This window comes from Haliaeetus leucocephalus, unplaced genomic scaffold (genome assembly GCF_000737465.1).
Source record: "Haliaeetus leucocephalus isolate CR32 unplaced genomic scaffold, Haliaeetus_leucocephalus-4.0 Scaffold897, whole genome shotgun sequence".
Taxonomy (NCBI): domain Eukaryota; kingdom Metazoa; phylum Chordata; class Aves; order Accipitriformes; family Accipitridae; genus Haliaeetus; species Haliaeetus leucocephalus.
In genome coordinates, this window is record NW_010973333.1 from 4,198,606 (window position 1) to 4,221,762 (window position 23,157).

General features: G+C 41.7%; 1 protein-coding gene across 1 annotated transcript; it reads right to left on the reverse strand.

The window, feature by feature from the left end:
• Nucleotides 1-11,738: 11,738 nt before the first annotated feature.
• LACC1 (laccase (multicopper oxidoreductase) domain containing 1) lies at nt 11,739-17,217 on the reverse strand. The gene is made up of 5 exons (XM_010583420.1): nt 16,628-17,217; nt 15,180-15,361; nt 14,534-14,699; nt 12,420-12,645; nt 11,739-11,913 (listed from the first exon to the last, which is right to left on the reverse strand). The coding sequence occupies exons 1-5, from the start codon at nt 17,193-17,195 to the stop codon at nt 11,739-11,741; spliced, it is 1,317 nt and encodes a 438-aa protein (XP_010581722.1). The 5' UTR covers nt 17,196-17,217.
• Between the last annotated feature and the right edge of the window lie 5,940 nt (nt 17,218-23,157).

Consider the following 23,157-nt stretch of genomic DNA (forward strand, 5'->3'; position numbering starts at 1 on the left):
CCTTTAAATTTCAAGAATCTTTCTTCCTGAGCTTGTCTGCATATTCTCAAGCACAAAACAAACTCTTCTGAGATACTGGAGACCTTCAACTTCATTGCTATGTTTCACATTTTCTGCCAATAATTCTGTGCTCCCTCTCAAAATATTTCCCATGTGAGACTTTCATATTCTGATCTTACCACCATATTCTTCCACAACAGTACTAAAGCTTGTTTATTCAGGACTAGTTTCTTGTATTAAGAAACTATGGTAATCAGTATGGAGCAGAGTTTGGCCTCCTGAAGATGTCCCTCTCTAGACTGATGAAATTACAGGTTTTCCAGATCCAGCTCACAGAGCACCCTTCAAAATCCAGGTTTAGTTCCCAGTGTAGTGGCTTGAATTTTCCCAACAGCATCACCAGTGAAAACCAGTATCATGTCAGTTTATACCAGATATGCTGAAAAAAATTAGAAATTAATGCTAGATAATGGAGAATGAAGACTGCAATGCACATCATTAAAGAAAGAAATAACAGGAGAGAGGCTATGGGCGATTTCTTTGTGATCACTTGCTGGAAAAAAATGAGCACTTTGGAAATGTTAAGGAGATGTAACAGGGTGATGTGCTAGAGTTTCTGGTAAGACAAGATCAGATCCACTGGCAATGCTCAACTGTGAATAACATATTGTAATTATTACTGTCAGTTCTGCAGGCCAAAATGTGAAAACAGGCACGTACAGGGACACCGAAGGACTAATTGGTCTAATTTGTCTTAACAGATAGGAATACTGAGGACACTGTAAAATGAAAATGGAAGAAACATCAGAGTACTTTACTCTCCAACAAAGAAGTACATTGAATTAGAAGCTAAATATTGATCTAGACATGCAGGTGATAGGAAACGAAGGAAGCTTCTTTCATTAAATTAGCAGTATGAAGCAATTTCCGAAGCAGTTCCAGTGCAGCAGTCCTACAGTATAACTGATAAAACCAGGGTAAGCTTTCATCAGAATCTCATCTCTAGTAGTCATCTCAGTCTGTGAATCTTCCTGGATAACCTCTGAGGGCAGAAAAGAGTGTTTAAAAGGGATCTCATTTTGCAAGCGTCCAAGTTCTCTGCTTCTCCCATAGGTCACTAGCCAAATTCAGGAGGACAATACCCAGAAGGTGGCTTTTGTCTTTTAATCCACACTTCGTTTTGCAGTTTCCCCTCGCCTCCTCCTTTTACAGGCCCCTCATGGCCATCAGTCTGATTAGGTCTCCCATGGGAAGTGATGCGCTCCGATCTTCAGCCAATGCACCAAAGAACTTCAAAGTATACATCCCGTATGGCAGCTGCAAGACCGGAGCCTGCCTGACTTAATGATAAGGCTTTGCAGTCAAGATAAACTCCTAGCCGTTGGCCCAATATAGTTCCATTTTTCCCCATTTAGTAAAACTAATGCCATCTTTGCACCACCTACCCAAGGGTGGCAGCACCAGGCAAGCTTGGGTACCTTAAGACAGTGTATGCCGCCCTCCAAGTTTGACCAGAATACATTTTACCCCCAAGCCTTTTTGGATCAAGTGTACTACTAACGCTCTCTTCCACTTCTTGCCTTACGATGAAGGTCTGCGTGGAGGGAGAAAGGAAAGGGCCCTTCGCATCCTGCAGTCTTTGTGCTTTTTGCAAACCCATAGAGGAACAAGGCACGGCATTGCCCTTCTCCTGTGAGGTCCTCAGGCCACCATTAGGCTTTTGGCTAACAATACTCTGTCCTCCTCTGGTTTCTATGGGAGGTGTTGCCCTCTCTATAAACAAAGTGAATTTTCCACTCCAAATTATCTGGGATTATTCACGTCAGTATTTAAACACACTCTCTTTGGTAATGTTTTTACTCTTTATATTCTTGTTTTTACAAGCTTTTATTCATTTTTTTGTTGGCACTTATTCTCCCATCGAGAGGATTTTGAACTCATGTCCATAACCACACTTTCAGTTCCCAAGCAGCTATACATGGGGAAAGGTAATTCACACTCCTCCAGTCAAAGGGCTAATCTGATTAAACACAGCTGATCTGTAAATTTAAAACACGAGCAATGACCTCCCCAAAACAATTGCTTGTGATCCATCCTCAAAGCTGAAAATTTTAAATACTCTCTGACTCAAAACACACCTATGAAAACAGCAATCTGAAAACAGGAGAAAAAATGCCACAGCAATTTCAACTTGTTCCTCTGCTCACTCCATAAATAAATAAGAATAAAAATGCTCCTTCCCACAGCGGATAAGGCAGGAAGGAGGAAACATTCAAAAATTTCCTGAGATGGTCTGTAGAAACTCCATACTCAGACAGAATTTGAGAACCAAATGGTCAAAATTGGGTTTGCTTTGTTCATTAAACCAGATGTTCTGTGAAAATGGTAAGTCAGAATGTAATTACTACTTTATTGCAACAACACTGATTTTTATTGAAACAAAGGGCATTACCTATGGCTGGAAATTTTGACTGCTTAGAGAAGAAATTTTTTATGGCATGCTTCTTGCTAGAACAAAAATGTAACCTGACATTCCTATCCCTTAAAAAAGTGTGCGCTTCACACAGTGGGCCTTCTAACAGCAGCCGGAGCCAATCTAAAAATGTGAAAGGGCATTACAGTGTCCAAGGGTAGAGAGCTATGGCTTTTGAGAGGCATGAGGGTCACCAGCTCTTGCGGCACAGCTCCTCAAGTAGCTCTGTGTCCCATCACTCATGAAAAGGGGCTGTTTTTTCATTGCAGAAGCTGTGCTTTTGGGGTGCCCTGTGACAGACCCAAACTCAGCTTGCAGACACCACCCAAACACATCTTAGGCAAAGCCCCAGGATTTCCATTCTTTGAGTGTCTCCTAGAAATCTCCCCCTCTCCTTCCTCAGCTTTGAGAGCATCTGCTCTGTGTCTCACAGCTCTGAAATTTTGAGATGGAGCTTTCAGGGCCTGGAACTTTGGCACAACCCTACAGGCCTCTTGCTCCATAGATCTTACATATCTAGAAGAGGATCGCTTCAGGTCTTTGCGCTATGTCTGCAGAGTTGCCCATCTTGTGAGCTATGCTGATGGCATTACTGTCTCTACTAGTGGCTTTGCCCACAAAGAAGAATAAAAACACTGTAAATTCACAGATTAGAAGTTTCTCCTTAATGCTTTCTTATGAGAAGTGTGGTAATAACAGGATATTCAGCTGACCACTGCAAATCTTGAAGAATCTACTAGTACCGATATGCCTGAGCCTTTCCCCAAGAGCTAGGTAGGATCAAGGATACCAGAAATTTCTATTGCTCCAAAAGAAGTAGGGCTCAAGGTGCTCGGTAACTTCCCATTGGGCAGACTGGAGCAAAATATACAGTAGATACTGTGCAAAGAATCTACTTTGACCTATTCCATGGGTTTCTAGCAGAACCCAAGATAACTGGTTCATTCCTCTTCATGACCTGCCTCTTCTCAGCACCGCAGCCTTGCCCGGAGTTGTAGGTGGCTGCCACGTAAGTAAGGAGTAGTTCCACCGTATTTAGCACCCTTGTCCTCTCTGCCCTCCTAGGACTGGCAGGGAGGTCAGTCTGCCTTGTCCACTGTGAAATTACTTCTGCCATAGTAATTAGTACGGCTGAGAGTAGAAATTTTAACGGTAAGTATTCACGCAAGAGGGCACTTCTCCTTTTTAGTCAAGATGTTCCGATGGGGCCCCATAGCAGCAGGGAGCCTGGACTTCTAAGCAAGACGTTTGGGAATTGCTCCATAACAAACAAGAAAAGATTCTTCAAAAATTTTCAACTCTCAGCTCTTGAGCCAAACATACCTCATGCCATTTATTCTCACAGCTAGCTTCAGAGAAATATTATGATAGAAAATCTTCCAAGTCTGCAGAATTGGGCTGTTAGCCAAGCCGAGTGAAATTTCAAAAAGCAGCTTCTCTTCCATATTTTCAGTCCAGAAATACAGCTGCAGTGGCCAAGGGCAGATTTGCCCATCGTTGCAATTAATCTGGACCCAGTGAGGTCCCAGGGTACTGCACGTAGATAATATATACGGTGGTCATTATCTGCCTCCCACAATTAACTGTGGTCCTCCCCCTGCTTTCATAGATTGGAAGCTTGTGAGTGCATGCTATGGCTATAGCAGGGTTTAAATTAGGGATGAAGAGAGAGGAGAACAGGGACATGTCCATATGTGTTCAATACTCCAACCTTTCCAAGTTCTGGGAAAAAATTCTGACCACACAGAGAAGCCTCGGTAGCTGTAGCAACTGTGGCAAATAACTACACATAGAAAGATGCTTGGCAGCAGGGCGCTCTGCTTGGACAGTATGGGAGGGGGCCATGTTTCCATACGGATAAACTCTTCTTGCACTAAATCTTTAATGAGCGGGTGTAGAAATGTCTTCATCATCATGACGCTGTCTTTTTCTGCCTCTTCTCTCCAACAGTGTCCCACCATGGATATCTGTTGCAGGCTAGCTGCATCCCAAAGGAGATTTTTTGTTCCCTGCTTCTGTTTGTTTATAACAGCCTCCAAGACTGCTGCAGAGCCAAGGAATGACTGGCTGTTTTTTCAGTCTCAGATATTGGCTCAGTAGAAAGTGGATCATCATTAGCCCAAGCACTCTTTAACTCACTTGCTAAAAGGAATGCTGCTGTATCCTTCTTGTCTGATATCATATATTACAGCGGGCAAACCACCTCACCCTTTTCTTCCTGCCTCAGCCCAGTTTACTGCGGATAAATCAGTACGTACTAAGGCACCCAGTCCTGATGTGAATATAATTCAAGGGAGGAATATTTGGTTCCACACATTGTTATACTCCCCCCCTCCCCGCCCCACCCCGCAAAAACTGTGAAATTATTTCTGTATTTTAGTTTCCTTGTGTCAGCTTTCCAACATCAGATTTTTAAAAAGTTTTTGCTTAAGTTAAAAATGTTCTCCTACCATAAATCCTGTCAGCCTCAAAAATACCAACTATTTTTCACTTTCTGAGTTGAGCCTCCTTCATGAAGATTGCTTCTGGAACAATGTGATGGATTATGAGTTATAGCTAGGAAGCCTAAAATAAATCCTAATTGAAATGCAACAGACTATGACTCTCTTGAAAAACAGGGAGTAGAGGGAGACCAAGGTTATTCAATTAAGGGTACTTCAAGCTTTTTTTTGTACTGAGCAACACAACTTTGCAAAGCTACCAGGAAAAACAGTCCCTCTACAAAGTTCAAATGTCACTCTCCTCCTAAAAGAGCGTGTATGTGAAAACTGATTATCACCTAATTGACATTAATAGGGCAGAATTTAGAGAATTAAGAGCTGGAAGGATCATCTTAGGAGAGACTAATGGAGCTAAATATTGCATGTAAAACTTAGCTAAACATTTACCAAAGGGAACATAACAATCTACAATCTCCGAAGGAAATATTTACTGAAGGAATAAGAAGATTGTCTCATGCAGATAGATATACATAAATAGTAAGACGAGCTCTGTGGAAGACAGGCTCTCTTTTCAGCATGAATTGAGATTTCAATATTTGTTTTAGTTTGCAATGGCACTTCTTCAGTTTTAAATGGTTTCTTTCAGATGGCTCTTAATATTCAAAATGGGAAATGAGGAGTTGTTCTGAAAGATGGATTGAAGTGTATCATCCTGAAGATGTTGAAACTAGACATTAGCTTTGTCTGAACCTTTACCCTTTCTCCTATGAACATTTTAGCTCGAGCAGTCCGATTTCCCCATTTTGCAGCGCCTGCATTTTCTGACAGACTTTCGTGTTAAATAGTAATATTAACTAATGAAGAGAAGTCAGCTGAATTTTGCACTTCCTGGCCAATGTATATGCAGTCAGTCTCTTCTTAAGAAGACATTCTTAAAGGAAATTACAGAAATATAATTATACACCGGACAAGACTCTAAAACCCAAACCATGTTGCTCTGCTGAAGACATGCACTAGATAAGTAGAGTGTGCAAAGTTATCTTTCACTTTCCCAGTCTTCTGAAAAGCAAAAAATTGCTGTTGACTTACAGCCCCTAAAATCTCAAGTAAATGCAAGGCTGCTCAGGATTTTTTTCTCAAAATCTCTCACCATTGCGGCATAATATTTTTATTACAGCTTCATTTATGCCAGCACCAGATAGGCTGAAGAAATGCTACCATGTAAACATCGCTATCAAGTCTACATCTGTGTTTCTACCATTGCTAGCATGGAGTTACGTGAGCCGGGATGTTTCAGCGCTGGGGGAACTTGAGGATTGAAGTTGCAGGGTAATTGAGGGAACTGAGCAAGATCAAAGCATCAAATATAGCAAGAAACATCCACAAGCCTAAAGGAGCCTCTCTAACACGCTTCTTGCTCTGCTCACTTCTCATGTTCCAAAAGTTTTTTATGGAGAGGATATAAAGAAGAAAGCAGGGAGTCAGAATAAAATTGTCTGCATAACCCTGTTTTATTTAATCCTAATTTTATGAAGAACTTTTTAAAAGCACATATTAAAACCAAGCACAAGGGTTTGAGCCACCTGTCACAACTTTGGTGTTACAACGGAGTTTATTGTGATTCATTCTTGTGCAGGAAAATCAAGCTCACAGCTTTCGGACAAAGAAAGCCAAAGCAGACAAAAATGCTTTTCTTCAGCAGCGACATTAGTTTGAATATTCCTTTAGGATAGAGTTCAGTGCCTCAAAGAGAAATGCTAGGGTATTTATTTCAGTTAGGCAGGGCTTTCTGTAGTTGTCATTGATAAAATCACTTTGAACTGAAACATCTGACCAGAACTATGAACTGCTGCCTAAAAATATTGCATCACATGAGAAAAAGTGAAATTATATATCTTGAAATGCAATCATTGCTTTAAGCCTCCTTTATAAAATGCTTGTGGAGTTTTATGGTAGGTACGCCCCAAATTTTTATGTTGCAACCTATTTATTTCAGATGTTTAGGCCTTTGCTACGTGTAGAAGAGGCAAAACCAGAAAAACAAATAGGGTAGTTAGTAGTTGTGAATTACATTTGCACAAGAAGAGAGGAAATGAGCCCTTAGATAAAATTAATTGCGAAAATGAACTCTCATAGTTTCGTCACGTATTGATTTTTTTCTCCGATCTCTTTTCTGTTGCAGGAATCAAATGGAAATCCATGCCGTGCCCTTGCTCCCATGACTGTCCGAATTCAGGTTGCCCTGGAGACACGATGCCACATTTGCAGAAGGGGAAGAGAGAGACCTCAGCCCTGCTGTCCTCTGGGGACCACGCTCCCAAAATTCCTCATTGGGCCTCCTTTGACCCCCGAGAGAGAGAGCCAGCCGAGTATTTGTAATGTGAGATGTTACTGTAAATTAAACGCTTACTAATGAAAGATCAGAGGGATCCCTTTATAAAGCTAGCTTCCTATTTCTCCGCATGCCTTTGGGAAATACACCATCACGCTTTTTAGCAGCACAGCCACAGGCACTGTATTATTAAAGCAAACAGAGCAGCAAAATCTCTTAGTCTCCTAAAAAGGTGTGACACTGGGTAACAATTAGTAATATCCTGGGTATAAGAATATACCCGATTAGAACCATTCTTAAATCCACGGACATTTCTCTCCGAATCATTCATCTGGAACACTGGATAGTATCTGCTAGAAATGGAAAGTAGAACGAGTCAGCCTTACAGGCTGAGCTCGCTGTCAGTCTTTGGAGGTATATAAATCCCTCAGCAGGTCAATACATTATTTCCTCTGTCACATATAGGATTTACCGCTCCCATCAGCGCACCGCCCCGTTATGTTGTCGCACAAGAGGCTGGAGTTCAGGGAGGACTTGGGTAGTCAGCGAACAAAAAAAGCCTGGCACACACGCACACCCCTCTGAGCCTCGGGACAAATGAGCGCAGCTCATCTCCCTCTTTGCATCACCCAGCAGCAAATTGAGCATGGAGTGGAAATGAGGACAGCAACGAGGGAATCTAGGAATATTGACTCCTTTGCCGTGTAGGCTGGCAATCGGGAGCTCTTGTGGAAACCTGTAAAATGGGAATGGGTTGGAGGGTACTGATAAAGATCCTGTGCTGAGGACAAAAAGTCTCATACTGCTGCTAAAAGGAAAAAAAAAAAAAAAGGCACGTGCATACAAAAGAAAGCAACACGGGCGCTGCTCTGTGCAGAATGGCGTCTGCTTTCTCCAACACCTTGCGACTGGATTCACAAGCCTCGTAGGGCAATTGTGAGTGGTGCTGGACAGAAAGACAGCAATGCGCAAGAGATGGGCATGAGGAAAATAAGACTGGAGGCAAAGACGACCACTTTGCAAACTGTGTTACTGCTGGGGAAAGGAGACACCTTCCTGTAACTGAATGCTTGTAATTTGGGAGGAATTATATGCTTTCTGTGGGTCGAGATGTGCCCAAGTGTTCTGCTGAAGGTCCAGTCCTGTGCCTTCCGAGTTTGTCACCACTCACAAACGCAGCCATCAAATGCTAAACTCAGACCAAACAACTGACTAGCACTCACCGATGGACCTAACCTCTATAAATGAATTAAAGACATTTTTAATCTAACCCCCTCAATATTTTTCACCTTTGCCATACCTGTGGCAATAAATCCCAGTTTGGGTAAACTTGTCACTAATTATCACACTGCTTCCCCAGGCACTGGAACCCCAAGTCTGTGTTGGGGCTACCCTGTTTTCCTGGAATAGTGAATAAAGCCTTTCTCAGACATGTTTTGGTACACTCCATTCCAATATATAAATGTAAATGAAGAGACCCATGTTCAGAATCTACAATGGCAACAACTGTTAATTGCACAGTCATAGCTATCAAAACCAATATTCAGTGTGATCATGTCTGGTGCTCGCCTCAGGGCATACCACAATCATAATTAATAATGTTATTTAATAACAATAATAGGGCGAATGCAGATTATGAATTCATGGGCAAGGTTAATAAATGGGATCTGATCATTAGGTAGGTACAGCTGAACAATTTATGAAGCATTTTAAGAGCTTCCCTGAAGGTGGTGAATCAGGGCTGATCCGCTTGGCTCCTTTAGTGAGCAACAACAATGAAAAGTAAATAAATAGAGATGCAAAACAGCCTCATCTCCTTTTTATCATGCCCTTCCTCTAAACTTCTTTTTTTTCTTTTTATACCAGAATTAAAATGCCTTTGTAGCAAGGACTTTTGAAGGAAACTTTGTATGATACAGAGCCTAACCTTTTTGGGAACTGAACATTATTATTATTTTCTTCTTGGTCGTGGAGTTCTCCACCTCAGTAATCCATGTACAAAAGGCTGCTTCCTGTCTTGACAGGTTTACAGTCTAGGTAATTCAGTGTAAAAGAAATAATGAACAACGATTGTGGTAACGATTTGTCTTCTAAAAGGTAAAGCCTTTGGTGTATTTGCTCATTCTGACACGCTCTCCAGCTTGCACAGTCCTACCATGACCTGTAAATGGTATTTTTTGGAACAGAAAGTCTCTGCTGTCATTCTTGAGCAGGTATGAACAAGCCAGTGCTTACTATCAGTATCATGTTACTGGGACTTAACATACCGTTGAGAATTTGAACTGTGGTAAGTAGCATGGCGGCAAGGTCTTTCTACTTACTGCAAAGTTAAATGCATTAGTTTAAAACCATCTTTGAGGTTAGACGGGCTAACAGCAGGCACATGGGCACCTATGATGCTTCAGCTGTCAAGCAGTACCTTGCAAAACCAAGTAACTCAGCTGTTTTTGACGGCATGCTCTTAATCCACAAGGGAAGAGGGTTAAGCAAAGGGCACTGACAAACAAGCTTTGGCTGAGCTTCAGATGCAGGGACAGAAGACTACGTGGTGCTACTGCCCCCACAGCAGAAACAGCAGAAGGAAGGACACCTTACTCACTTCAATCAGTGCCCATAAAGTGGTTCACAATTAGATACCAGGGCAAAGGGACAGCACTAAAAGGTGAAGGTGGGTTGTCGGGTTTTTTTTTACCTAGTGCAGCAAGGTAAGCCTGTCAGTGTCCATATAACTGTATTATCCCGTATTTGGAGTAAGTCAGTAATATACATAATACATACCATACACACCATCAGCTAGTGTGCAGTAACATGCTTGGCAGCATTAAGTTGAGGAGTGTGAGTGTTGCCCCTGTTGGAACCTGAACCTCCAGTTTGGACCCAGCTGTGAACATCACCACAGTGAAGTTACAAAAGAAAGCAAGAATGATGAAAGCAACAGTGAGGTTTTTAAAAGATAACTAACTGAAAATGTAAGAATTTTTATTGTCAAGGACTGCAGTGCTACAGCAGAAGAGGAATATTTCTAAAGAAGTAGGAGAGTTGGAAGAAGTATTTTTTTGGAAGATGGCTACAGTCAGAGGGTAACATACTCAGAACCAGGCTCTTCTCTGAGAAATACCATTCACAGGTAAAAGAAAGGTTTTTACAAAGCCTGTTCTCCCAGAGGACAAGGAAAGTTCTAATTTGGTCGGCTCTGAATCACAGACCAATAAAATTAAAAATAGATTACGCTTCAAGCACAGATACTAGAATAACTTGGCAGATGATTATATAGGCAAAAGTAGCAGCATATGCTGTACAGGGCTTTGCAAAATGCATGGTTTGAAAACTCATATATCCAGTGCAGCCAGGGATGGAAGTGCAGCGTGAGCGAGCACTGACCTCTAGTGGACATGAAAGTCTGGAATTGGTAAAGATCGTTGAATTCAAAATAGAAAATACGTCATGCAGACAGACAGTTGTCCCAAGGCTTGTGCTTGGCAACTCTGCAAGCTACAGTCAGCATAGTTTTACTATTAGGAATCTCTCACTGTCTATGTGTCAGGAACTATCACGTCTATTTTAAAGTCTAGAAGCAAATGTTTTATGGCCAAAAGAAAACAGTGCACACTTTGAATTTGCTTAGTAAGACAGGTAAGTCAACTATCGGTCAGTAAAATTAACTGAGGCTAAATTCATTCCCCTTTATAGATATTTATTAAATAACTTGGCAGTGTTGAGACTGTCTCCATGGACATTAGCAGAGCATCAATATTTTAAAGAAAAAAATCCTAAGGAAAAATGAACATGCATGTCATATCGTATTAAAGAGTCTTAGTCCTACTTTTTCTACAATCGAAAAATACAGAATGGTGAGGGTTCATATATTTGCAATGTCTGCCCCAAAGGAGCTTGCATGCTTCTCACTTGCAAGTTATTTTCCATAGGAAAAGTTCTGTAAGTGTTCTGGAGCTCTTCTTTAAACTAATCCAAAGGAGAAAAACAATCCCAAGCATATAATTCTGTAAGGCTGACCTTCATCTGAAACTACCAAAGCTTGGTGCTCTCAAACAATTAATGTGCAATACAGGGTTGCCTTCCTGTATCAGTAACGTCACACTTCATTCAGAATTCTCACCCAGAAGCTGATACTGTTTTTTTGTGCTTTCATCACCTTAAGACAGTGAGGTTTCTCGGAAATATTTGGTCAAGAAGGCTCAAAAAAATTGGAGCTTGCACCTGGTCTTGCAGAAGGGCTTTGTCACTGGTGTGGGTTGTCCTTGTTTCCTCTGCACCCTGTCTCACACAAGAATTACTGGCCCCACACCCTAGACATTTATTCTTGCCTCAGAATGAGAGGGAAGGGAAGAAGCAGGAGAATTGTAAAGACCCGTGAATTCCCTATTACAAGTCTGTGAAAGGAAGGAGGGAGAACTTCCACAAGGAGAGCAGGATGTCAGACAATGCACCAGATTTATTGTCGAAATACTATTCGAGAGTAGGAGATACTATCTCAGTCTTTGATTGATATGAAGCCAATCTGTGTCCCGAAGTTAGTGCCATCACGAAAGTGAGAGTAAAATTTTTCAGGGTGGCATGCAGTACAGAAAGTGATATTTTGGTTCTGGTCTGTGACAGAATCATCTTGGATATTCTCGGGAAGAATCCCACCACTCTCCAGAAGAACACTGAAATAAAGAAAGAGAAACAGAAAACATATTTTTGGTTTTTTTACATCTTTGCATTCCTTAAGACACTGTCATTCAGACAGCTCCTCTAGTACCAACTTAACAAACTGTGCCAATATGGTGGTTGGGACTTCTATTTGCTTTTCTTACTTTATTTTTTCAAATATTAGACAAAAATAATTGCTTTTATGCAACCAGTAAAACCACATTTAATTTGAACATTTGTCTATAATACATAAACTAACAGTGTAACAGTAAAATAATAGTTGAAACCCAGCAAAAGTGAGCACATACCATTAATTCAAAGCTATCATTTCTTGATCTGCAAAGTACTAGCGAGTACTTTAAGATGGTGAGGACCCTCACCATAATACTGCTGGATAATACAATATCAATATAATTATTGATAACTAATGTGGAATTAATCTTTTGTTCTTTTGCCTTCATCTCTAGTCTGCTCAGCACAAAAGAAGTGTATGTCATGGAAATGCACTCAGTAGGCTTACCGTGTTGCTCGTCTAATATCAATATAAGGACTTGGAGAGTCAAATAGTCTCACACACTTTGGATCAATTCTGTGAAATTCTTTAGCTGATTCGTGAGGAAGTTTATAGCAGCAAGGTCCTACAGACGGGCCCAGGACCACAAGGATATCTTTCACGTTACAGCCATATTCAGATACCATAGCATTTACTGTGGCCATCGAAACTCCTAACAATGTGCCTTTCCATCCTGTGAGAAATGAGAAGTCAAAAAAAAAATTGTAGAAATTGTCTCTTTAATTTTATAGTAGCTGAAATAAATGCTATTCTTAAAGGTGCAAACGAATAGATATATTTATATCTAAAAATAAATCATTATATCTAATAATAAATAACTTTCTTTTTTAAAAACCCCAACCCAATACATTAACAACTGTCAGTTTGCTGATATCATCATTTTGTGGAGATGGAAACTAGAGAGGAGAGTTTAGATTAGCATTCCAGAATTCCTTTTCCCCAGTGTCCTGGTCTGGGCAACTAGAGCATACTTCACAGCTCCTCTGTGCTTGAAACATTTAAATGAGAATATGGCAACAGAAATATGTTACACTCAGAAATGTATTTTTATAATATGGTGAAAATGGTTTTAGTGTTATTTTAGAAAAAAAAAAAAGAGGCTCAAGCTGGAGACATTGTTTGGAATAGATAGATGAAAGCCAAGCTTTGCACTTTGGCGTTGTTTGGAATAGACAGAAGAAAGCCTGTCTTTGAGTTCTCATATCCTAGTTTGAGACCCGGGAAGCCTTTGCATTGCACAGGGAGTGCGTCATAACAAAGGATAGGATATGCTAATAACTCTTCCTCTGCTTTTCTACATCCAAAGACTGAGATGACCTTATAACTAATTGTCTTCATTTGTATACATAGCAACGTGTTTTCAAGTTAAACATGAACTGAGGTGGGGTCAGACAGGAAGGAAAGGATTTAGGAGAAGATAATTGGAAGCCTGGCAAGGACTGTGATGTGGGAATGCAGGCCAAAACTTGGGAGACGGAAGGTAGGAGTTCAGGCTAGAGCCGGGAGGTATGCTCGGAGAAGGCAGTGGTGTGGGCTGGGGGAACAGTGTGGTGTGTCAGGGACTAGATAAATGAGGAGGCAGCAGAGAAAGGAGCAACTACAGATTTAAATATTTTACAATAATTAGGTTTGAACACTTACAATGTAAAACTCTTAAAACTTTCAGGAGTGGATAAAATTCTCTCCATCCCTTCTCCCCATTAAGAACCACAACATTCCCCTCTTCTCCCAGACAGGCATGCCACAATTCTCATTCCTCTCACCTCCTCTAAGCTTGCTAGGCGGGGGCAGGCACAACAACTTTATTGAAGGAAAGTCAAAGTTTTAATCATCTTATGATGACTCACAAATTTGAATTTATTTTGGCTAATTTATTCAGTGTATGAAGAATTGTATGAATTAGGTGGTATTCACAAGTTCTAGGCAGAGGTGAAGCTTCCTACCGTATTAAGGGGTGTACTAGCATCAAAGCTGAGGAGAAACTCTCAGCTGTGCATTCTCCTTGATCTCATAAATACAGACCTGTTTTATAAAATGAAACAGCCCCAGCAGGAAAATCTCACCACAGGATACATATTCTAGCCTACAAGTTGGGACATCTTCTGAAGTCAGACATAACCCCAGGTTGTGCTAACCATCCCTGCTTCAGTTTTATTCTGATTTGGTTTGGGTCAAACATTTCTTCTGATCCAGAATGATTGTTGGGGGCATTGGCTTTATAGCTAGTTTTTACATATGAAGTCAGACAGGGCACAAAAAAAATTACTGGGTTTTGGCTACCAGATCAGAAAAATAAATTTATAAATACATAACTAATAATTATTACAGTTATAAAATAAAATTTAAAAATAGATAGCCTGGGAAACAAACTATTCTTAAGACTAATCTTTTTTGGGGAGGATACAAACTTAGATACAAACAGCGTCTGTATTGTTATGTGATCTTGCATTAATTCATTCTCACTCAGTGCGCCTTTGGTTGCTCATTTATAATCCGTAGTCCAAAACTCCCTTTCCAGTGGTCTCCTAGTTATTTTGATCTCTGTTATTTAAAATTCCTACCAGAATGAGCAGCACCGCAGGCTTTTCTGACAGGATCAGCAAACAGCACTGGTATGCAATCAGCACCTGGAGCTGCTATCGTAACACCTTTCTGATTCGTAACTATTCCATCATAGCTGTCAGGCTCTGCCTTTCCCATAATATACACAGCATTAGCGTGATCGATCTGTCAAGACAAAACCAGAACATGGACAATGATATGGCAGCAAAAAACCCAGTTTTGACTAATGCAAAGATTTTTCTTTGGCATGAAACACTCTTCAGCACCAACTGCTCATGCATGGAAATCAGGCACTCCCTTGTTCAAATGCCACGCAGATGTGTCAGTAGAAAGCCACCACAGAAGTGGTGCTGTATTTTTCTTTTAAGAGAAACTGCCCTGATCATTTATCTGATTATTCTGCTCTCTGTAAGTTAAATGTTAGAATATTCTTGGAAGAAACAGTGCTGCTTCTCCATATAGTGCCAAATGGCTGATAGTTTGGATGGCTACTCCCACAGATAAACTGCCAGCATAAATGTTTTAATTGTCCTGCTTCTCACAAGTTCTTGCTGAGAAAGGCAAGAATAATGCCTACAGTTTTAGCCAGTGATATATGAAGGAAGATCTGATCCGTTTACATAAACCCATTGTTTGGTAAGATACCTTGACTCTGTGAAAAGTCTCTGGGTTAAATCCTGCAGCATTAGCTAGTCGGCGGAGATTCTCTTTAACAACAACTTGTGGGTCCCTCCGCTTGGAACTGCTGAAGAGATTGCAGGAGCTTAGAGTTGGTATGTAGGAGATGCCACCTGTCCTTGTGGTGAAGCCATGCAAGAAGATATCATCTGGCAAGGCAAAAGACAACAAACAGTTGCTTTCAAGACAAGGCCAGTCCAGATATAACATGGTTTTATACTGAAGAGACCTGGAATCAGCCAATCAAGTTGAGTATTGCTTTACCTCATATTAGCTGTGGCATTTAAATTTCAGGATTCTAAGTTTCCTTTTTGCTCATAATCATAATCCTCCAAGGCTAAGGTAGAGGGATTTGAGCAAGAAGGAGACCTGGCAGATTTAGCCTGACTTTTTGCAGCGCTGTAGTGCAAACGCTAGAGAAGAGGTAACTCGCTGAGGAAAATGACAATAGATTTTTAACCAAATGTTCTAAGGTGCCGTCTCCCAAGCTTTTTTGGCAAATGAAGTACTAGTCCTCAAGACACAGAATCTCAAACATCTCTCTGAAGTACACTGAAAGCACTGAGAATTTCTAGTGTTACTGAAAAATCCTCTGTTTTGACAGCGTGGATCTTATTGTGGACTCATGCACCAAATGCAATCACTGCTTTTGGGGGCGATGGCGCGGAGGGGATCTGTGTGGCAAAGTGGAACTCAGAAAGCTAGTCCCACAAGTGGTGTTTTTGCTGTCCTGATAGCTGACAACCTTAGTGACATAATCAGAGTTGAGATTCAAAATCTCTTTTATGTAGTGTGATCCTTTCAAAATCACGGTCAAAAACTTGAAGCGCAACAAAGGCAAAGATGGCTTTAAGTAACTCATGTTCCTTTCAGGCTCTGGATCATTTCAGGCCTATTTTTAGGGACAGTTCCAAATTTTTGCAATAGCAAACCTCTCAGCTTTCCCCTGGATCCCCTGAATCATGAGACCCCATAATAACACTGCTTGAGAGACATGTTGCAGTAAACTGGATCATGCCATGGCAGGGACACTTGAGACATCAGTCTGATAAACCAGGCATGCCTGAGGCTGCAGACCAGGAAAAACTCTTGTCCTGCCTTTCCAGAAGATGATGGTAACTCTCCAAGTGTGTAATTCCCACACAGAGGGAAGGAGATTTCACTGTCTGCAGCAATGCTCTCACTAAACCTGGGCCTCTCTTTCTTCTGATTAAGCCCCATTTCTGGAACAGACTTGCCAGTCTCTTGCTGTATCTCTATTGACACTTCCCCTCTTACAGACATGATACACTATTACATCATCATATAGAGTTATTTGCTGCCTGAAGACATTTCCAGATCTTACCCATTCTGCAAGTCCCTTGAAGTATGCTTGGGAACAGTCCGTAAAATCTATTAGCTGGGATTCTATTTACCTGGGATCAGGGAAGATCTGAGGATGGTGAGCTCCCCTTTCAGGCTCGGCAGGCTTTCCAAGTACATCTGAATCTCACTTTGGATGAGCACCACATCCTGCGTAGGAAGCGTTTGCCATTCACTCTGAGGTTCAGCTATCTGTAGGTTTTTACAATCAGATGCCACCTGTAAATCCTCAAATTCAAACTGGTAGACTGCTGTAAAGAGATGGTCTACATATACTTTCATTAAGTCTTTTCTTATGGTAGGGAGAATAATTTTAATGATGCTTAGGTCTTTTTCATCCAGTCTTTGTTTGATGGTGTACAAAGCAGCAGCTGTAGTCAGAGCATGCACCACCTCCAGTCTTTTCTTCAGACTCTGAAAATCTCTCAGAGCTGGAAGCAAGGACTCTTGTTCACCGTTCCTTTTGCTCCCCTGCCTCTGGGAACACATGACATAAACAAATGGAGAAGGGATGGAAGAGCATTTCTCAATAGTTTCTAGCGTGCTCTGCAGTAATCCTTGGATGTTGCTCTGCAAGTTGGCTGGCAGGCTGAACAGATCTATCAGTACTGCTTCCACCATATTCCAGGATATTTAAAGATTCCTGCAACTGCCAAGTGGTCGGTAACAAAACATGAAAAACAAACAAAAAGGCAAGATGGCATCATTAGTCCAAACACAGTTATGTTATTAAGGCAATGCATTCAGTGATACTGTGTAGAGAAGGTGGCATAGCAGCAATTACTGTCTTAGGATTTCCTCACTGCATCAAAAGAAATTGCAGCAAAAGAAAAGTAGCAGAAATGGGAATTATTATGTATTTATTAAAGTATTTAGGTATTTCCCTACCACCCCGCCGACCTCAGGTTTTTCCCAGGTCAGGGATGATAAAAGGTTAGTACATAACATTAGATTTATTGAATCAATTAACCCACATTAGCCTAATGGGCCTTCTTAACCTCTGACTGTTGGGCCCTCCTCCAGCTCCCATGAGGGGAACCAAATACAGAGGTCCTGGAGGAATTTCTGTAATAACTTTTTTTTGAGGCATTTTACACACTTATCGCTCATATCTGCTACCCCTCCTGGCAGCAGGGGTGCTGGGCTGTGAGCGCAATGACAACTTTCCCACAGGCCTTCACAAGACTTTTTGCACTTCTCCCTTTTGCGTTACCAAAAGCATTGACTTGCTAATTTCTGACTTCTGTGTGGAGAGGCACATGATCGGTATAGTTCTTCTTTTCAACACGTGCAGGAACTCAGCACAGGTTACTGAAACTTTACCTAGTATGCAAGAAGTACACAGAACTAAATGAAAATAATATAATACTGTGCACAACTTCCTGCCTCAGCTTTTTCACTATGCTAGCTGCGCTCTTTGCTCCGAAATTAAGCTTATCCAAAAATCATTCTGTAGTTCACAGCTTGTCTTGTGCCCCATGGTGTAATTCCAGTTTTGGTGTTTGGTTTTGGGGTTTTTTTTCCCTTTCCTGGGCTTTGTTGATCGAAGCCCAGCTAGGCTGCCTACCTGTGGAAACTTGTCCATTCATCTCTTCCTCTCTGCGTTTCTATAAGAGCCTATTTTACATATCCTCTAGGAAGTGTCTTATTTTCTTTTCTCTGTCTCTGATAATTTTTCAGTTTCCAGTGCAAGCCTCCAGAGGTCTGGAACAAAAGACTAAATCCCTCTTGCTTTGGGAACCCTGAAGAGATGGCTATTCAGATTTCATGACTAAGCACTGTGCTTGATCTAGGAGGAATACATGCAGCTTTATCACCAGTTCTAAGACCCCATAATCATTTAGAGTATTCCTTAACACCACCATTTTTTTTTGCACAGTAACAAATCATGCATGAGTATTAATTCCTTTGCAGGAAAATTAGTGTCTTTGTAGGAACAAAGGACTTGAGAATCTTTTAAGCCTTTGAAATCAACGCTCTGCTACCAGAACTCACCATATCAGATAATGCCTGGCACTATTTTCCTGCCCCAAGCCCTCATTCTCCTGTAACTACATGCATGCTCTGGCTTTACAGCACTTCATCATCCTGCAAAAATACTGCTTCTGTATGTACTTGAGGCCTACCACTACGGTGGACTTGGTGTCCTTGGCATTTTATGGTTGACAATGGATTCCCAGAGTTTCTATACTCAAATGAGAGGTCAAAGACCTCTCTGGTTTTAATGGATCATTTATTCAGAGTGGGTTTTACAGAAAACATTCTGTATTTTCTTCACTGTTCTTTCCTCCAGACTGGAAGAAAAATAATACTGACTGAAAATGATGTTTTTCTTTCTGCGAGTTGAACACTTACAAAGAATAATTAGTGACTATCAAAACAGGTGAACTAAGAGTATCAAAATGTGACAGCAGATAAAAGCATCTGCCAAGTAATTTATGACACTTGAATTTATTCAAAGTATTATTTACACACAGCTGACAACAAAGAAGACAGCTTGCTAAGAAAACAGTGTCGAAAGCGACTCATGTCAAAGACCATGACTTGGGAAATCAGGGTATTTCCCTCCCTACCCTGACACTCTCTGTGGGAGGCCTGTAAGAATATGACATGATCCCAAACTAGGTATAGCTAATAGCCCCAGCAAAGACCGTACAACAGAGGGGTGTATGGAAAAACAGATTATTGCTCCACTTCAGGTATGTCAGGAAGGTAAGTAGAGTTCATTGCTGTCCTCATACTCCCCCAGAAAAATACCGCCAAAGAAGGAAAGTGTTTGCAGAGGGAGAGGTAACTGTCTACATTGTTATTGTGTATTGCAAAAAGTCCACAGGGGCAATTATTGGGATGTGCACAAAGAAACAGTGGGGCTGATTCACCCTCGTATCCTTCCAGTTTTGCACCACAGAGTCCTACTGAAGTCAGTGGTGTTAGAAGTAAATTTGATACAGTCATAATAAAATTTTTTGACTGCTTTCTAATTACCCCAAACAAAACCCTTATCAAAATACAGGCTTGCCAAGCACAGCAATGTTTTAGCTTATGAGAAATGCATTCATGGTTACTTAGGTTTTAAGTAACATGCTCTACAGTCCCAGTGTTCCACAGAAAGTCTCACTGCATGTAACCGCATCAGGAAAGATTAAGTGCATTTATTAAGGAGTTGCTCATTTCAGTACAAAATGCAAGGCAAATACTTGCACAAACTTGAAGCCAAGGCCACCCCTTAGCTGTTCCGCTCACTCTCTGAAACTCTGTCAGTACAAACATCTGGAGGGTAAAAAGATTCTCTTGCACAGACTTCAAGAAAAAGAAAATGAAAGAAAATGATAGATAACGAGAAGAGAGGAGAGGTAAGGACGTTAACAACAGTGAAAAGAAACACTGAAGGAAATAAAACCAGGCTGCAGAGAACAAGACAGCTCAGGGTAGAAAAAAGATCTGAAAAGCAACTTACAAAAATGCCAGAAATCTAATTCTAAAAGGTCACTGTTGGTCAAGACAAGATTGCTGGCAATTTCCTGCACCTTTGAATCCTACTGGCCACCTTATCTTTTTACAGAAAGTCAGAGAACTGACATGGTTTTGGGAAAATTAAAAAGGCAAGAAATATTTAACATGTGCCAGAGAGAGATGCCCAGAGAAAGAAAACAGGTCATTACAACAGCCCAAATAAACAGGGATAAAAGCACAATTGTAACAAAATTTCAATAACAGCAAAGACAAAAAAAATGGGGGAAAAAATACATAAAAACCTCTTAAACTGGACTAAAATAAAACATTCTGCCTCTTTTAATTTACGGGTATTTAGGCAAGGTTGAAGAAACAGAAATCAGCACTTACAATGAAAATATCGAACTACATGCAGTTTTCATAAACAAACTCAAAGTTTAAAACACAAGATTTTACTTACACAGGTAGACAATCCTTTTAAACGCTTGAAAAATATCATCTGATATAAACACACATTACCAGCTTTATATATCTCACTTCTCACTGTCAGTCTTGCAGCTGATTTGTACAAGATGGAAATTCCTACTCTAGGTAAGATTGGAGTGGGAACCTGTATTTCTTCTTTATGATGAGACCCTGCTTGGTTGCTGTCAGTATCTGCAGGAAATAACAAACTGTACTGAAAGGCACAAACATGATTAAGTGCCAGGGTAGCGTTAAACCCGGAAGCAGCATTAACCCTGCCATGTAACTTGTTGCTGTAATCATACATTCTAATGCATCAGCTTTGCACAACCTCAAACAGATTCAGAAATGTACAGCACTGCAAAACAGAACAAGAACACAAAGAAGTTTAAGGAACACTTGTGCGGACTGAAAGAGTTTCCTTTTCTGAGCTGTAACTGCATGTTCCAGTGAAGAATGTGGCAGTCAGTCAAGAAAAAGTATATTCAGAAGGACCCAGATAGAGAGGTTATGAGAGGCCACAGGCCCAAAATGAGGATGCCGATTTCTCCTCGGAACAGTCAGAAATTTCGCAGAGCTCTGTAAAAAAGTCTGAATGTTTTGACAGGAAAATGCAAAGGTCAAAAGGCAAGTGGAGGCATTAGGGATTTGTATCAGGCTTTGTCCAAGAATTATATGATAATAAATACATTTTCTCAACTGTGCTAAAATCAGTCATGACAGACAAGTATATGACAACTGAAGGACAAGAAGAAGAAAAAAGTATTTTTTTCATGAACAGAGGAATTAATAAAATCAGATTTCCTCTAAATTGCTGTCCTACGTCCCCCTGTTCCTCCCTTCCCTTCAGCTCCAGTAAACCTACACTTCTGTCAGGTCCAGAACACACCTTGGGAGTCCCCCACCATTTTCCCTCCTGCTTCTCCTTCCACCATATGCTGGGCAGAGGGATGAGGGCTGAATCCTCCTGGCTCTCCCTCCCAAAGGGAACCCATGCGGGTATCTTGTCTTTCCCCACCCAGGCACCTATTTTCATGAAGTTTGCAGAAATCGGTTACCTCCAAGGCTTCCCACCCCACTGTCAAATGTGTCTGAACTAGATCATTAAAAATTAACAGCGGGGCTTGATGGAGAGAGACCAACACAACGATTTTCTTTCCTTCAACCAGACTAAGAAACAATAATTACTGGGGTTACTTTTTTGGTGCAGAATGCTGAGAAAGGATAAGGAAAAGGTCAGAAAACATCCAGGATACAAACCAATACTGAAAAATGACAAATTGATGTCTCCAGCTGAAGTACCGTATTCAGCTTCTGCCATTTCAAAAAAGGGATGACATAAACAGATTGTATGCAGAGATAAGCAATTAAATTATAAAACTTGTGGGATTTGGGGTTAAAATTCCTTAACCTGGAGTTCAGAGGAATACGAGCGGGCACGAGACAAGTCCGTGGCCATAAAACAGGGCATGGTGTAGAGCAGGAGAAACTGGGCCACCTTCTTTCTCGTAACCCGCTGGCGCTCAGCAAAACTTATGTTCTCTGCAGCATATACCAAACACTACCAAATTATGACAGAAAATGTGGTTTAATACAATCAATCAGGCAGCGAAACAAACCGGTAAGCAAAACCGCCTCAGCCACAGGGCGAGCCAGGTCGCGCTGTGGGCCCCACCGCGAAGCGCCCACCCCACTTCTGACAGGACGAGTTGTTCCCTCCTTTTTTTTTCCTCCGTCTCCTGCCGGGGACAGCCCTCCCTCCGGCCCTCTCCCGGCTCTCTGTGCCCCTCGGCCGCCGCTAACAACAGCCGCTCTCCCCTCATGGCCGCCTCCACCGCTCTCTTTCCCTCGCTGAGGTTCTCCGACGCTCCCTTAAACCCCACCTCTACTTCCCGGCACCGCCGGGCCGGCCCTTGGCCGACGCTCCCTGGCTGGTGGCGGGCGCGGCGCGCGCCGCGGTTTGGGCGGGAAGGGGCCGGCCGTTGTTGTGTGAGGGGGCGGCCGTTGTGTGAGGGGACGGCCGTTGTTGTGTGAGGGGACGGCCGTTGTTGTGTGAGGGGACGGCCGGGGTTGCTCGCCCTCCCCGCCCGGCGGCGGGGTAGGTAGCGAAAAGCTGTGGCTAGGTCGTGTCAGGGCGCCTGGCTCCGCTCTGTTCGCGTTTCGGTGCCTTTGGAGGGTTTGGGACTGTGTGCCGCGGGGGGCAGGCGTGGTTGGTATTGGAGTGCTTGAGGGGGATAGAGGGGTGAAGCGAGGGGTGTCAGGACAACCGTTGCGACAGCCCTAAATGTAAAATGATAGATGCGGTTTCCTAGTCGAGACTACCGCAGGCACGTTTCGTGGGTCAGCTGAGTGCCATTTAATATATTGCGCCTGAAGGGACGCTGGTGCCGGACTCACTGCATTTTCGTGGGAGTTCGGTGTCACTTTATATAACAATACAGATTTTCTGAATTATTCTATCCAAAGGGATACCAAAATAGTATTAAATATTTTCTAATCACTGGTGAACGGGGGATCTTTACAGTGGTAGTAGTTTGCAACTTTCAGTGTGACAGCTTTCTCGATTTCTAGTTTATCTTACACTAAGGATAGTTTAATAGTTAATATAGCAGGCAGTTGCAGTATGGTAACTGCAATAATTTAAATAGGCTAAATATGAGAGCAT